Source organism: Phodopus roborovskii, unplaced genomic scaffold (genome assembly GCF_943737965.1).
Source record: "Phodopus roborovskii unplaced genomic scaffold, PHOROB, whole genome shotgun sequence".
NCBI classification, from domain to species: domain Eukaryota; kingdom Metazoa; phylum Chordata; class Mammalia; order Rodentia; family Cricetidae; genus Phodopus; species Phodopus roborovskii.
Window position 1 is genome coordinate 16,858,410 of NW_026126413.1, and position 17,536 is coordinate 16,875,945.

General features: G+C 44.1%; 1 protein-coding gene across 2 annotated transcripts in view; it reads right to left on the reverse strand.

Moving 5' to 3' along the window:
* Positions 1 to 1,996: 1,996 nt before the first annotated feature.
* Positions 1,997 to 17,536, reverse strand: part of Rgs7bp (regulator of G protein signaling 7 binding protein) — an 82,464-nt gene continuing 66,924 nt past the window's right edge. For both annotated transcript variants that reach the window (XM_051182889.1, XM_051182890.1), the window contains exons 4-6: positions 15,200 to 15,347; positions 11,376 to 11,446; positions 1,997 to 2,332 (exon numbers count right to left, since the gene is read on the reverse strand). In XM_051182889.1, coding sequence (XP_051038846.1) covers positions 2,241 to 2,332; positions 11,376 to 11,446; positions 15,200 to 15,347 — 311 coding nt within the window. In that variant the 3' untranslated portion in view covers positions 1,997 to 2,240. The remainder of the gene's footprint in view (positions 2,333 to 11,375; positions 11,447 to 15,199; positions 15,348 to 17,536) is intronic.

Consider the following 17,536-nt stretch of genomic DNA (forward strand, 5'->3'; position numbering starts at 1 on the left):
ATGGAGGTGAGACCTGAATATTTTTTTATTTTTAACAGTCTTCAGCTGTACAAAGGACAATTGCACAAAAGGTGTTATTATCACGCTGAGGCTAAGGAGAGAGCGAGCACAGATGAACAAAGCCGGGGTGATTTAGGTCAGGCATCAACAGGAGCGTGCGAGCGGCACACCACGGGCTTACCAGTTAGTAAGTTTGCATGGATTGCTAGGAATGAGGCTGAAGTGTAAGGTTCAATCCAGTCAGAGTGTGCGACAGAACAGAGCCGGGAGCTGAGAGCACGCCATTTAGATATGATAGCTTGTACATGAGATAAGCTCAGGGGTTATCTCTTTCTAAATGAACTGTATTCGGGACTAAATGCTAAGCTTTATTCAAGATGGCGGGCTGGGTGAGTTGGGAGTAGTTCATTGCTTTGGAAGGAGTCTTTTAAGTAACACATTCCTTCCATGGTCTCATGAACATTCCGATTCAGAAAAACTCTTAAGTTTCTCATGTAATTTGTCAAAAGTACTTCTTTTAGCGAATCCATTCATACCCATAGCAATGCATCAGTTACCAGCTAAGTGGGGCATTGCATGGGTTTCCAAGAATACGGCCAACAGCAACTGGTGGAGTGTAAATACAGACCTATGATAGACTTTTCAGGCCTTTTCCATCCCTGAATTCTTTCACCTAAGATACAAAAAGGTAAGTCCATATGCTGTACCATTTCCTTTCCAAATATTAGGTTAAACTATGTGAAGTGCCATTTTTTAAAAATAGGTCAAAACAGTCAGTCTCAGGCATTTCATAGAGTTCAACCTAATACAATAATTATCCGTGCTTTTCCATCATTGCAAAGTGAAAGGCTTTAAAACATTTCGGTTTTAGGCTAGGATATTAGTGTACAAATAAGTGCGTACCCTGGGCTGGGATTAAAGCCACTTGGGACTAGTTTGCCCCTCTCAAGATCGGGCACTGATACCTCCTGTCTGACTTGTTCAGAGAATGGGCAAGGCAAGAAGTGAAAATATTCATCTTGCAGCTCAAGGGGAATTCTGCCTGGGAAGGCAGAAGGGAGGGCGAAGAAAATAAAACAGGATCTGTTGTACCATATAACAAGGTCGGTGGAAAAGAATAACAGAGCCGTGGGCAGGAAAAAGCATGTGGCTCCTTCTTTTCTAAAATACAGTATTGCTTAATGTGTCCTGCTCTCAAGATGCTAAACATTAAGACAAGACACAGAGTAACGTTGGAAAAGCCGTATCTGCATAGTCATCTAAAATGAGACACGCCAAGCTTAAGTAAAACATTTTTTTCATTAATAATGTAAAATGTTAAAGAGGTTTATGATCTGAGCTAATTCCAGCATGCCCTAAGAGATTTAACACTATGCTGATGTGCGGACTCCATGCTTCAGATTTCAATTCAAACAAAATGTGATAATATTCAATTTTACATCTGAGGGTAATTGTATATGTATATGTGACTACACCATTTCCTAACTGGATAACTTCATTTTTCCAAGAAGCTTAAAAAGACACCATTGGATTAAAAGAAAATTAGTTGCCCGTATGCATTGTACGAAGATAGTAGGATTACTGTGTATTTACAAAATGTATTTTTTATATGTGGTTTCCTTGCATTATAAATTAAGATTTTTTTTATGTTGACAATTAAATTCTGATAGGATGGAAGACTAAATATAAATGAGACTGGAGAAAGCAACACATGAGGTGGTGTGTGTTTGGTTATAGTATTATTTCTAATGACACTCATAGATTACATTTTGAACAGTTTTGCTATTTTAAATAGATTTCTATGTTCAGAGACATTTTTCATATCTGTTAAATTGTTAACATGAGATCAGCAAGAGCTACAGATATACTATTATATGTGAAATAATTCTTCTCTGTATAATACATTTTAAAAAACCTTTAAATAATTAAAAATCATAATCCTTGCATCTGTCATGGCATGGTTCAGAGCAGACATGAACAATGTCAACTTTAAAAAAAAAAATCCCTTTAAAAACAGGCTGTGCCTTTTCAAATCTGTTCTTTTTTTTTTTTTCCTTTTTTCCTTGACGGCAGCTGCTTTCAAGTGTAAAATTATTTAAAAGGGCTGGGAGAGGTGGATAAAAGTAATAGGGAAGCATAGAAAAGGTGTTCAAAACCATCCTCGGGGTCCCGCTGTGTGGAGGTTTCCGGTTCTGGGGCGTTTTTCAGGTGATCTTGGCCGTGAGTTTCCAAGGAGCCACCTAGCTCGAGACAAGACAACACAACCCGAAGAACCGTCTCTTCCGTCTTCTAACCATGGGGTAGGGAGTTAGATTCAGAAGGCTGCTATCATCTGTGATGGGGCAGAATGTGCACAGCAGTAAGGCACAGACCAAACAGCCTGCTCTTTACGAAGTGGCTTTGAAAAGTTCATTGTCCTGTCTATCACACTCTGTATCCCACAATGTTAATGCTGAATATTACTGGTTACAATTAAATTCAAAGGGCTCAGAGACAACCTCTCAGTTGGGAGACATTGCCCATACCTTGAGAGAAGCAATCCAACATCTGAGTAAGCATGGCTGGTTTTGTGAGCTGGCCTTCTGTGAACATCATCCATCATTCGACCTCACTAAACTCTGATGTCCCTGTGTGTGGATTCAGGTTTAATAGTAAATAGTACTTACCTTAAGTTAAAAAAAAAAAAAAATATGTGAAATAGCCCAGTTAAATAGATAACTAGTAACTATTTCCTTTACTCAGGACTATTTTCTTGGTTCCATTCTACTTCCTTCGTGTCTCAGGAAGAATTTTAGGTCGAAATTTCAGCATAATAAAGAGCATGGGAGAAATGAACTAGAAGGCTAACTTGCTTTCCTGAGCTGGGTTCTTAAAACCTCCTGCAGTCTAAAAGCAAAGGAGTTCGGGAGAGCAGATTGGCAAGCATGGGTCTCAGAGGCTAGAGGACTGCTAAGTATTAGCTGGAAATCGCCAGCCGGGGCAGAGCCAGCGCATGGTCTTGATGTGACAAAACAGAAGGTTGGCATTGATGATCCTTAGATGGCCTTTCAGAGTGGGGTCGAGGAAGTTCCTCTTTCCCGCTTCCAACCTTAAAGGAGACGGAACCTTGGTCAGGGGCATTAACTAAAGTTAGATGACATGACAGAGGGAGGCAAAGCATATTAACGGAACTGGTTTTTCTTCTTTTCATTACAGAGCCTGGATGCTTAGGAAACTGTTAAGCAAAAAATAAACCCTGGCTTCCTGATTCTCTCATAAACATAAAACTAATTCCATCCAGGTATCTGAGTGCCCTCATCTTCTTCAAGTCTCTTATGTGTCACTGTGTTATACTTATTAGCAAATGGATAGCTGACAGGGATCTTGGCACTGGTTCAATTTGTGATAGATTTAGCATGTTTAAGCCAAAGGAGAAAATGAACATCCAGCTGGGCACAGCAAATGACTCTATCACGGTCCCCTTCCTCACCTCTAGTGATTAAAACGCTCCTGGAGACAAATATGTCCATTCCTTATCCTTTTAACTGTGAAAAATTAATATGCAACAATCTGGACATCAATATTTCGAGAGCTAAGAGTGGAACCTCTTTCTCCTATATTTAACTTGTCTCAAAAGAGCGAAGACACTGGAGGAAATGCCAGGCCCTATGCATGAGCAGGGGCGTCATTGTACAGCAAGAGCTCCAGGAGGAGAATCTTATTTTTGGAAAGGAAAGGAACCATACATAACTCACTCTTTATCATTTCTGGGACTCTTATTTTAACTAGCAAATGGTCAATGAACTTAACCTCACTGGATGGGGCTTTGAGTAGCTCAGGGTCTCTTTAGATAGTGGCTATACTTCCTACAATTCAATTTCACCGGCAATTCTGTGCTTTTATGGGAGCAGAGTCATCAAAAGTAGGAAGGTATTTATAGATAAGAAAGGTCTCTGTCTGTCTCTCTCTCTCTCTGACTGGCAAGACCTATCGTTTAAATGCCTACATTCCCTTCCTTCCTCATGTGCATTGTTTGCATCCTATAAAGAACTATCCACTGTACACTTATCAAGGAAAGTGTGTATGCATGTATTGTTTTGACAGGCTATGTCTTGCTATCTTTTTTTTAATGTTAAAAGCACCGAGGTGTCACACAGATAAGAGATTTTCACCAAGACTGTCTTCTTTACCTATTACAGTAATGAAATATTGAAATTCTTCCCATTCAACCTTCTTTGTATGTGTGTGTGTGTGTGTGTGTGTGTGTGTGTGTGTGTATAATATGAGACACACTAGTGGGTGTACACATATATTCAGGGTATCTGTGCTGCATAGGTGTGTGTGCGCGCACGTGTACATGTTTCACTCACAAGTGGACACAGTCTGAAGATGGATGGGAAAAGGCTGACATTAAGCAAAGGTCATGTTACCTATTAAGGATGACTACTGGCTGGGGTATGTCCTTGGTGTGCATTTGTCACACCTTTGCCTAGCTTAGAGCTTGTCTGATCATCACCTAGGGCTGAGGAGAAATAAGAGCTTGAAATGCTTTGGCACAAATCCAGAACATCCAGCATAGGAAGGCCACATCTGTAGTGAGTTCTACAATTCATCGTGCAGCAAAGGTTCCCCAAACCCTTTGAAGCTAACTCAACTCCAGGTAAGGATGTCTCACCACAGGAACTTAAAATCCTGTCTCAGGATATTGAAGAGCTGCTGAAAGGATATTTCCTAACTCATTTTAAAATCTCTGCTGCACTTGTTAGGAAATTGTTAACTTTTACTGTAAATGCATGTTTGGATATAGCGTATTAAGGCTCCTATTAGTTATGTCTTTCCAAAGTGAACAATTTCACAAAACCATAAGTAAAGACAGCTTGTAAAATGAAAATGAAAAGCGAGAAATGGAGGAACCAAAGCCTAGGAGGAAGAGAATGAAAAGATAGACTAGGAAGTTTAATTGTCAGCAAGTCCAAGGACCTTGGGATCTCTTAAAAAACAGTAATGCTGTGTCTCCGTTCTTCAATTTCCTTTTGTTAACAGTTGTTACAGAGATGGCATTTTGAGAATAAAAGAGGCTCATAAAACCAAGAAATTTTCAATTATAATCTGAGTTTAAAGCTGCATTCTCAGACATAATCAAGAGAAATGGTCAGAGGGGAACTCTAGTTGTCTTTGTACGAATTCTTCTATTCACATACACATGTACACAAATATGTAGAGAGAACACATTTTAGAAGACTCAGTGGCTCTCCAACAACAACTGTATTAGCATCTTCTAGGCCCATTGAATGCACAGATTATAGACTTCACCCCACATGTTTCTAGAACAGTGAGTTTGACATGGAGCCAGAAAAGCAGATTTTCCTACAAGTTCCTAAAGCTACCAATTGTAGTAGTGCTTTCTTGTGGGGACTATCAGCCTCCAAATAATGACATGCAGACTTATTAATTACAAAAGGTTGACTTCAGTTTAGGCCTAGGTGATGCTTAATTTGATTGTCAACTTGTTTGGATGTAGAGTCATCAGGAGGAAAAACCCCCAGAGGTGTGGGTGGGGGTTTTTGTAGTTGTTATTATTGTTGGGGGGGGGCCCTCCGCCCCGGGGGGCCCGGGGCCCCCCCGGGGGCCGGGGCAGAAAAACATCATATTTTTTCTTTTTTTTTTTTGGGAAGAGCGGCCGCCCCCCCCCCCCCTCCAAAAAATATAAATAAATTCTCCCCCCCCCCCCCCCCCCCCCCCCCCCCCCCCCCCCCCCCCCCTCCCTTTTGCCCCTTTGCCCCCCCCGAACTGTAATCCAAAATAAATCCTTCCTCCCTTAAGTTGTGTTTTTCAGGTACTTTTAGTACAGCAATGATGTAAATAACTCAAATATCTGCTGCTGAGTAATGATGATAATACCAAGAGGGGTTTTAAAAGAAACAAGGCCCTGACCTGTGAGACTACATTTACAAAAGCACGAGAAAGACCCAAATACAGTGTGATGGGAATTCCCAAGGAGAGGGGGCAAAGGCATTATTCCCATTTAGAGAAGAATACCACTCATGGGAGATTCACGCAGACCATTCTTGACCATGAGGAATGAGAAGAACCGGAGTGTTTGTCCAAGGCATTCTGAATGAAGGGGATACCATGATATGAACACAGATACAGGGCACCAATGGCAGGCAGCCTAGAGCAGGCTCAATAGACAGTCTAGTCAGTGTGGACTGAAAGGTTATGAAGGAGTGGATAGTACCAACAAAACCTACTTAAAATTACCTCCGCAGGCCCACAGTCTCCTGCTTCTCTGCCTTTACATATGCTTCCCTCCCCCACACCCTTCCCTCTTTGCCTGATGGGTAATCTCCCCTTTGGGGTGAGCTTCAGCTGCTTGCTTGTTTGCGTTTTCTGATTGCTTCATGCTTCTGTCTTCCTTCCTGTTCCCATCCCTTCTATAAGCCGTGACCTGGGTCAATTAGCTGCCTTTAATCCCATCTTCTTACCATGCTAAAAACAACTGTTTATGAAAATCTCCACATGTTTATCCCTGTTGTCCCAGCTCCACAGCTCCTACTCATTGAATAACTCTTCTCAACCAGGCTTCCCTGGCCCAAATTCCAAGTCAGCTGCCTTTGCCATCTCCACCAGTGACTGACCTTTTTGGTAAATCCTTCTGATTAGGTAGTTTTTACCTTTTACCCAGCTTAATCACTCTGCATAAGTAGCCATCCCTTCCTTGCAAATTTCTTTGATTCATTTTGCAATGCTCTTTTGACTCTCTTCTTGGGATCCCTCTGTGAACTGCCCATCTTTCTTTTCAAGCCTTACATTTCTGCATCCCAGAACATTCTCTTGGCAAATTTCCCGTGGACAGTTGCAGTTGTCTGTAGCGCTCCAGTGACCACTGTTCTGAGGATACTCACATCTGTTCCTAGTTTTTTCTCAACAATACTAACCACTGGACATTTCCTCCATGTCCAAAACTGTAGTCTTGTTCTACCTGAGGCCTCGTTACTTGCCTCTCTCCACTTAATGACCGATTCCATCGTTCACTCTGCTATCCAAGACTGAACCCAGACTCATCCTTGATTCTGCTTTCCCTCTTACTAATCATATCTGATCCACCATACCTTCCTCCTTAGTCCCCTGACATTATGTAATATCTAAAGCATGTCTCATCTGGAATACAGCGCTCACCTCCTAACTGAATGCCATTCTAGAACAGACTCGGTTCCTATGGATTTTAATGCATGCTGTCAACAACTGGATTCCACGCCTGAGTAAAGATACCAGCACATCCCACAGACCTCATTAAGTCAGAACTGTAGCAAAGGTGAAACTGTCTTTCAGGCTTAGTCTATTTCTGCGGATCTGTTTTATAACAGCGTGCATTTGGAAGAGGCTTGCCCTTCACTCCCCAGTCTCCTCTATCCTTTGTTGGTAACCTTGTGGGTTCCCCACAGGTGGCTCCATTTGTAATCCAGTTGACATAGCAAGCTGATGGTAATAAATGAAGCTCCCTGAAGCACTACCAGTGACCCAGAATAGAGGACAGGAGGGGGGTGCAATGATGCAGGGGAAGGAACAGCGGGCCTCGAACCAGGAGACCCAGACATTGCCTGCAGCTGAACAAGGGGGGCTGCTCTCTCTCCTTCTGGGTACTTGTGTCTTCAAGCTCAGGATGGAAGGACACCGACAGAGAAGGCAGTGTGTAAAAATGAAGGTGCCTCAGGGATGATTTAAATCCCGGCTCTTGGCCACTCTGCTTTCCTTCCCTCCGGAAATCAACTTCAAGTAAACATTTGTTGAGTAAGGAGTGGGGAAGCTAATCGAGTCTTGAGATGAACTCGGGGCCACTTCTAAGGGAAGAACTACTGTCTGAGCTGGCAGGGCTTCAAAGAAGGCCAGCAGTCCGAGCACAGGAAGCCAGGGCCATGAGTGACATCTTCCCCCCTTTCTGTTTCCGACACACATGCAAATGGAATAAAAACAGAAAGGAAACAAGCCAGAAAAGAAACAGATGGCTTGCTATAATGGTTTTCAACCAGTTAGAACCAGCTTCTGAGAACAAGGTTCTACATGAAAGAACCGGAATAATTGTGCTGCACATCGCTCCATTTCCTGCACATCTTAACTCAGACCTACGGAGAGCACGGATTGCCAGTGTGCGGAGCCTCTGTGTCATCCCAGTCTGTGCGTGCACAGGGGAGAATCAGGTGGCTTTGGAAATGAGTTCAATGGCCCTGCCATACGAAGAGACTGCCTCTCCTTCCCTCAGGGCCTGTCTGGCCCCTTCCTCTAATTCTCACACCCTTCTGCTCACCGACACTGGCAGGACACTGAGCGGAGGCCAACTTGCTAAGTGTTTCTTCGCAATTTCACCGCAGCACGAGACACCAGCTATTCATTTTATTGTTAGAATATGACTGAGACACTTCCTAGATAAATTTTTATGTTTTCATTTTCCAGATGGATTCGGGATTTAAGACCTGGTATTATTTACTTGGGCGATTATTCCCTCTCACGTTTTCACTAGTAGAATCAACATTCAGTGCTGTTGCTCTTTTATCTTACAAAAACATTCAAAAGTCCAATCATTTTTCTGTTTATAGAATATAAAAAATATTTATATCATACCTCCTATGATTTTGAAAATTACCTAACTAAAATAGAATTTCTGTGTTTCTGTCCACACATGGTTCTGAAATGGCTGCGTGGACCAGCTGTAGTTGTGGAAGAAAGGCTTAAAATGGGTTCACTTAAAATATAGACTTCATCTCTGACTCAGGTCTGACAAATGGGGGACCTGCATAAAACCGAACTAGACTCCCTTAATACAGGTGACAGTGGTGTGACTGGGACAATATATGAGGCCACTGGCAGTGGGTCCAAGATCTAACACTAATGCTCAAACTGACTTGGTGCAGCCCATTCTAGGTGGAGAAATACCTTGATCAGCCTAGACACAGGTGAATGTGTGTGTGTGTGTGGGGGGGGGGTGGAGAGGTGCCTTGGTCCTGCCTCAATGAGATGAAGGGACATGTTTTGTAGATTTCCTAAGGAGCAAATGGGAGATGGTGGGGGGGAAGTGGGGGAAGATGGGGGAGGGGAAACTGGGATTGGAATATAAAAACAAGTCAATAAAAATATATGTAGACTTCGTGACAGTCACAAAATTCAGACTGGGCACCATGGGACGTTACCCTCCTGAGAAGCTGAATGTGTAGCTCAGTAAGAGGCAGGGTAGAGTCCACAGGGGAGATTGCCAAACCTATTGATCCTAACCTGTGCTCTAAATGTGAAGTTCCAGAGGCCCATTCTCTGGCCTAGAGTTCAAGACTGATTTGACATGGATTGACACATGGTCCTTGCAGGCTGAGTTCTACTTGCTGTTGGCTTGGAGTTCTGAACAAGTCTGGGTGGGGCAGCTAGGAAATGATAAACAGTTTCCACAAACACATCAACAGCGGAGGATCCCTTGAGCTTCTTCTATTTGTAAGGTTGATGACAGGCATGTGTTATACTGCTTCTTAATCCTCAAGCCACCATCGGAAGTCTTCCCCCAATCAGTGACAAGAAACCTGAAATTTCCAGAAGTCAACTGATGGGAGATGTCATTCTGTGAATATGTTTCTCATACTGGTTAATGAGATAGGCAGGACTAGGAGACAAGGAGGATTCGAGGAGTCAGCATGTAGAGACCGGGAGAGCACAATGTCAGCCCCTCTCCAGTAAGATGAGACCACGTGGAAATACTTAGATTAATAGAAATGGGTTAATAATTAAGACAGAGCTAGCCGATAAGAAACTGTACCTGGCCAACAGCATTATATCAAATACAGAGTCTCGGTGTGTTATTTGGGGCTGGCACCTTGGTGGGTCCAGGCTGGCAGGAAAAACCTTACTCCTAACAGTCAACAGCTTGCTTTATGTCATGGAGTTGGACAACAACAGAGCCAGAATCTGAACTCAAGGCTAGAGTTAATTGAAGCCCTTCATCTGCAACCCATGCGTATTTCTCAGCAACTTTGTGTGCATGGTCAGAACACTACATGCTTGCTTTCTCCCAGGACTCTGAAGTGCCCTGACTGGCTCTGAGGGTGGGGTGGGGTGGGGTGGGGTGGGATGGGGTGAGCAGGCTTTTGGCTTGCAATGACCTGCCTCCTTCCCTGCCCACTCTTGTGACCCAGACCTCCAGCACAGAGCAGCCTCTGCTGCTTCTCAGCCTTTGTCTGGTGCTCCCACCTGCCTCCACCTCTCCACCTTCTGCTGAGATGCTCTCTGAGCCAAGAGGCGCTCCAGCTCTGCTGCCAAGTCCTCCTCCTCCTCCCCTCCTCCTCACTCAGCTTCCCTTGCTCCCAGGCAAACGATGTACTGTCCTCCCTCTCTCCTGCACAGGCTTTGTTCCGTGGAAACAGGAGGAGTTTCTTTCTTGCCTCTAAAGAGCCTTTCATATCTTCTTGGTAACCACTTTCTGAAGCTAATGTTTCGCTCATGGCTGCTCTAGCTAGGCATGCTTTATGTAAAGCACTTAGTATTTACCTTTGTGCACATCTTCAGTCTTAGATTCCCAAAAAGCCGGGTAAAGATTTAACAAACATTTGACCAGGTGGTATTCTAACTGTGTTCCAGACTCCAGAGACTGGGGATCCAATAGTTAACAAAATCAGAGCCATCCCCCACTCTGGTGAGTATCCCTTTCCGTGTCTGTGTCCAGTTGTATTTTCATGCATAGCATTGGAGATGGGCTTCCTAAGTTCAAATCTACAGCCCAGACATTCTGTTATAACCTGAATGGCATTGAAAAAATGGACAGACTAGCCCCCTTGTCTTAGCTCCTTGCAAATTAGGAAAACTATAATAGAATCTCCATAAATCATTATTAGATTTAAATAGGGGACTGGGGATATAGTTCATGGTAGACTACTTGCCTAACATGTGCAGTCCTTGTTTTGACCCCCAATATGGGAGAAAAAAAGAAAAGAAAAAAATTGTATAAGGCAACATAGCAGATACACAAGATGTACTCAGGATAGTGGCACACTAATATATATTAATTCTTCTTATTATTTTTATACAATTAAACATGTAAATTGAGAGAGCTTTCTCCACTAATCTATAAGCCCTGTACAGGCAAGAGCCATGTTCTTGGTCCTATAGTGGAGGCACACCTGTGTGGTACTTTCTTCAGCATATGACCAGTCTGGCAGGATTGTGGGCACAGTCTTCCAGGTGAGTGCATCTCTGTCTCCATCACCCAGCCCGTCATCTTATCACATTCTCTTGGGGAAAGAGAAAGGTCCGAGGCCTACCTCTCTTTGTGGGAAATGCTTGCATTACCTTGCTAAGAAGCAGGTTCCAAGTTCAGCACGTTAAAGATATCCTCTGTCTCACACAGACATCCCAGGACTCACCTTGATTTTTCAGCGGTAAAGGCATGGTTTCCCTGAGTTTGCTTAGGAGGTTTTTCATTTCTCGCATGTCTCTGTAGGGTCGATAAAAAGAAGGGAAACTTTAGCTGTGCACCTCCCAGATGAGCCCTCGAGCTATGCATTTCACGGGATGAAGGAAGGGTGGGACTCTATACATAGGAGCATGCCAACTTTAATTCTAACTCTCACACAATGTTGAATTAACTTTGCTTTTTACAAGAAAGAGTGTATCTGAGAGTGGCTGGCTACAGAAGAAACGCAGTTCCTTGCCAAATGTTTCCTTGGGAAGGGACTCTGCTCCAGCCCTGGGCATCTCTGCCTTTGGTCAGACCTTGCTGAAATCAGCGGAGAACCTCAATATTTGAGGACAGTACTATGGATCTATAGCGAGAGGTCAAGGCCACACAACTGGAACAGTGGGCCTGGGGGGGGGGAGGGAGTAAGGCTCGGGGACCGTCATTGGGGTTTATGGCCAGAGGGCTGTGCTCCTGTGCAGAGTCCTTGCTCTCTGCTTGTTTTAGGTCTCTTCCTTGCCATGAACTGATTTGAGTGATAGCAGAGCAATACATTATTATTACCATCACTACTATTGTTGTTGGGTGGTAACTACGCATTAAACCCAGGGCCCTGTGAATGCCTGGATGTCTCTCTACCAGAGAACTACAAAGCCCTTGTTTCTTTGAGAAAAGTTCTCAGAGGATAGCCTTGCATTTTGGCTTTCCTCTGACAGCCTCCTGAGTGTTGGAATGGGTTTATGTCACCAAGCTCGACAAGGGATACATTCAGAGACCTCCAGGGAAGAGGTCTTCACAGTAGAGATACTGGGAGAGAGGCCATCGGGGACCACTGATGGCTTGAAGTCAATTCCCAGGACCCACATGCTAGAAGCAAATTGATTCCTGTAGGTTGTCTTCTGCCTTGTGCATGTGCAGTGTAACACACACACACACACACACACACACACACACACACACACACACACGATGGGAGATGCCATTATGTAAATATGTTTTTCATACTGGTTAATAAATAAAGCACTGTTGGCCAATAGGAAAGCAAGAGAGGAGGGACTAGGAGACAAGGAGGAAAGAGAAAGTCACCTATGGGAGACCTGTCCCTTTCTGAACAGAAGCAGAGGAGGAATGATTGGGAGAGGGTGCAGAGGGGGTGTGGGGGGAGGGGATGGGAGGAGACGAGGTGGGGGGAGCTGTGGTCTGGATGTAAAACAAACAAATTAGTTAATTAAAAAAACAAAACCAAAAGGGAGCTCAAGTCTCAGGCACCCCTGACTGGGAAAGGAAAGGAGAGCAGGATGGTGAGTGGATAGAAAGACCCTGGGACGTTTGGAATGGCATCCAGTGATGTGAGGCTGAGGGAGTGTCATGGGCGGGCACAGAACGCAGACAAAGCTGAAGGAAGGCCGGGTCACCATCAGGAGTATTTCCAGGTAAGGTCTCCAGCCTAGCTGAGTGGGGGAGGAGGGAGGACACATCACATACCACTGGGATGAAGTCCCATTTGTCACCTGGCACTGGAGGAGGACCTGTGTCTCCTCTGCGCCCAAGAAGAGAACATGATTGGGTTGACTTCTGGAGGGGGCAGCTGCCAATGACTTGAGCTCTCCTGGTGAGTTCTATGGCAGCCCGGAGCAGAGCACTGGGCAGAGAGCAAGGGAACCCAAAGCTATCTCAGCCTGTGTTTCTTGCTGCCCACTTCCCTCAGGCAGGTCTATCTCCCTTGACCAAAATATGAACTTAAACATTGTAGCCAGCAGCATTATATGAACTTAAACATTGTAGCCAGCAGCATTGCAAACACAGCAGGCTATCCTTCTCTACACTCACTACCATGAAATGTTGATCTCTCTCTCTCTCTCTCCCTCCCTCCCTCCCTCTTTCCTCCCCCTAATCTTTTTTTGGGTTTTCAAAGCAGGGTTTTTCTGTGTGTGTGCCCCTGGCTGCCCTGGAATTTGCTCTGTAGATCAAACTCATAGAGATCGTCTGCCTCCCGAGTGCTGGGACTAAATGCCAGCGCCATCACCACCTAGCAATTTCTCAAAGCATGAAGTGTAGCTCTAACTTCGATCTGAGGTATATGAAAAGGCAATGGCTTTGCCCTGACCATGGCACTCTGACAGATGCACTCCCTTTCTCTGGGAGCAGACCAAAGAATTTTCTACTTATTTCTACAAAATAATTTATTTCTGTAGATGAAGATGCTTGACTCTTTTATCATTTGTTCATACTCCCATAACATGGAGACAAACAAGTTTCGTTGTCTGAATTATTGGATATCAAAGTGTATACAAGGTATACTAATAGCACAGGATTACCAGATTCTCCACTTTCCTATAAACACAGAAATTTGGTAATTAGCTTTAGAATTATATTACAACCTGGAAGTGGAACCTCAATGGCATTGTGTGTTCCATTTCCAAAAGAAATAAGATAAAATGAAATGTTCATTATCTGGTCCGTGACTCATACACACAGAGGAGCATGGAGCAGAATTACCCTGAGTTCATTCAGCTGCCTTGGGACAGCTCTGGCGACATTCAAAGCAAAGGGCATGGGCATTAGTGTGAAAGCTACACAAGGGCTTTGTCTTTTTGCTTCACAGGGTAGTATTTTCAGCATATTGATGGATGGGCACTTGTTCTTTTATCACTGTTGATTTCTTTTCCTCAATGAAACCGAATTACCATAGAATTATTTCCGTCCTGGAGAAAGTCCCTTTTTAGCAGTAAGCTGCATAGGTCGATGCATTAACTCATTCTAGCTACTAAGGTGCCATCAGCTATGTTCTAGGAGAGGCTGTGAAAACCTATGAATTGGTCAAAATGCCAAGTAGGATATTCTAAACACCCCAAAGTATCTTTGGATAATTTAGATTCTTTTCCCTCAAATAAAAGGGCAATTTAGGAACTGGCCATTGTTAGGCTGTGTTAGGTCTGCCCCTTTCTCTTGTGAGAAGTATACAGTTCCCTTTCCTTTTCTTTTTTCTTTCTCTTTTTGAGACAATGCCTCCCAAGTACTGGGGTCAGAGCTGTGCACTCCTGGATTGTTTTTATTTGCAATGGACATGTGCTGTGTTGGATGGAATAGGCAGAGGTCTTGGAGCGTGAAACTACTGTAGATCCTGCTACTGTCCCCTTGTAAGGTATGGATCACTTACTGTGGTTTGAGCATGAAATGATCCCACAGGTTTATGTGTTGAAGGCTTGGTCCCCAGCTGGAGGCCCTGTAAAGAGGTGGCTGGACCGTAAGGGCTCTGACCTAATTGGCAAGTCAGTGCATTGACGGATAAATTATTTGACATTATTATTGGGAGGTAAGGCAAACTAGGACGTGGGGCAAGGTTGGAGGAGGTAAGCCTCATGTCACCAGGGGTATGACTCTGAAGGACACACTGCCTCCAGCCCCTCCTGCTTTCTCTTGGCATCCTGGTTGTCAGAAGGTGAGTATTGTCTTCTGTTATAGGCTCCCGTATATTGTCTCAAGCTTAAACGCAAGGAGCCAGCCACTCCTAGTCTACACCCTCTGAAACCAAGAGCCAAGGCAAAGCTTTCACCTTGGAGTTGTTTTCTCAGACGTTCTGAGTGCTGCAAACCCCACAATCCCTTGCTCCCTCCCCGGGTTTCCCTCTGCAGGTCAGGCAGACTCAAGTTCCTGCCAGCCTGGCTGCTCTGTCAGACCACAGTGAGCCCTGTGTCTTCTGAACCCGGAGTAGAAACCCCTGCACTCTGGCCCCTGAGGACACAGGCTGGAGGCGGGGTGGCTTCTGTCCGGGGGGAATGTCCCACTTACCTCTCAGTATTCTCGATGTCCGTGGAAACCTGCCAGGACTGCTGCTGGCTGTCTAGAGGGGGTGACGAGGAATCCTCCAGGGCAGGTGTTTCAGAGTTCTCCTCAGTTTTGCTGTCCAAACTCTTTGCTTCCCCGCTAGCTTCCTTTCCTAAGGAAAAGGTATGAGATGGGGGGGGGGTGAGAAACCAGCAATGCAGGCTCTCTACTCAGTGTGTCATTACAAAGACTGGCAATGCTTTGTGAGGGGAATGCCTCGATGACACTAATGTCTCCCTGAGTTATAAAGCAAGTGTGTGTGTGTGTGTGTGTGTGTGTGTGTGTGTGTGTGTGTGTGTGTGTGTACATATATTATGCTCTTACAACATTCTGGCCAATGGCTTTCTCAGGCTACAGTAGAGCGTGGACTAGCTTTCCATTTCCTGGCTCTCCAGTCTCCTTTAATATAGCTGTCTAGGTGAAGAAAGCCCTACTGTAGAGTGGTACTGTGTTGACACACTGAAGACCCACACACATGCTGTGTGAAGGGCCTCGTCGTCCTGAGTAGCTGTCCACAGCAAAGCTCTGGCCACCGAGATTCCTGTTCATTGGGACTGGCCTCACATAAATAAATCCCCAAACAACACTAAAAATTGGTTCAAGCACAAGGGGACATGAAATTAGATGGAGGATCATAGTCCTTGGTCTAGGTATATAATCTGTCATTATCTGCCCCGTTTTACCTTGAAAATGTTTATAGCCACAGGGGTGTATCCCAGTACCACAATAATGGTCAGAGAAATTGGCTTCTACCTTCTCCAGCTTTGTTATTTATTTATTTGCTCCTTGGTTCCCATTTCCACACAAATACTTCTTGAGTATCCACTGAATACCAAACACTAGGCTTGATCCGAGACACAGAAGAAAGACTGGCTCTCCCCTCCTCCTGCTTTTTCTCCTCATCATCTTTGTCCTTTGGATCTGCTGTCCCTTTCCCTCCTCCCTCCCTCTCCTTTAGATAAGATCTTGTTACATAGTCCTGGATGTACTGACGCTGTATAGCCTAGGCTGGCCTCAAACTCATGGCAATCCTCCAACCTCAGTTTTCTCAGCGCTAAGACTACAGACATGAGCCACCACTAGACAGCAGCCAGCGGTATATAAATAACGGCAAGGCTATTTGGCAGTTTGGAGAAAAGGGATCTCTTGTGTTTTATATTCTTTTACTTGATTTTAAGTATGTAGATATAATTCCAGAGAAATTGAATTTCTCGGTCATCATTGAGCATGTTTGATATAGAAACTTCACTTATTGTCCTTTAGCCCAGTTTTACCAATCCTTTAAAACAACAACGTACCCTCAAATTTGTGGAGAGACCTGTCCTGAAGGGACTGGTAATGACTCTTGTTTGTCTCTTCTGTCCCCTGAGTTAGCAAAAAGAAGGAGAAAGGCTAACACCAAGAAGTCTGAGCTATGCACCCCTCCTCCAAGCACAGCAGAAACTTGAGAAGTCAGCCAGAGCATGAACACAAGTTCCCTGGTGGGAAGTTTTGGTCCTTAGCAGTGTGCTTTGTGCACATTGGTACTGGGGATGTAGCTTGCCTGGGGAATAGATTTTCCAATCTTATGGTATGCTGTTTGGTGGAAATTAATTAAGCAAGTAATTATCATTTCACAGTCAGAGGGCGATGACCTCTTAAAAGCCATTTGCACTTGTCCCCTGGTCCAAGTGTAGTTGTCCATTTTCCACCCACCTCTGGGGCAGAATTCATCTGTGGACTTGAACCTGAGCTGGGCGATTTGGGAGGGGGCTAAGGGGGACGCCTCAGAAAAGCCCTCTGCTTTTTAAACTTTGAAGGCTAGGTAACATGAAGGCATGTATGGAATGTATCTTTGACTGATTATTTCAGAGGAGATCTGTGGGAAAAAAGTTCTTAGCCTTTATGTGCCTCAAAATACATATGCCCCTCTCCCCTTCCAACATGCTTGCCCCTATATTCTATTGGCTACGTTCAGGAATCTGTGTTCGAACTAAGTTTGTCTGAGAACTTGGATGGCATTGTTCTCTCATTGTCTATTTATATCCAGAGATGCTTTTGTATGTGGTCTATTTATGGATCTTTGAAAAGTTTTAGGCTATAATCTTTCAACTTTTGAATCCTAAAACAGTTCCTAAATATGTCTCTGTGTGAACTCTTTTATGTTAACTTTTCTTGGCACTTGATAAGGATTCACCCCTTAATTTGAAAAATTGCATATACGTTATAAGTTGGTATCTAAAATTACATGTGAATTTTTTATATATTTTTTTTGTGACCAAACATTTAAATTTAAGTTGCAGGCCTTACTTCACCTGGTCC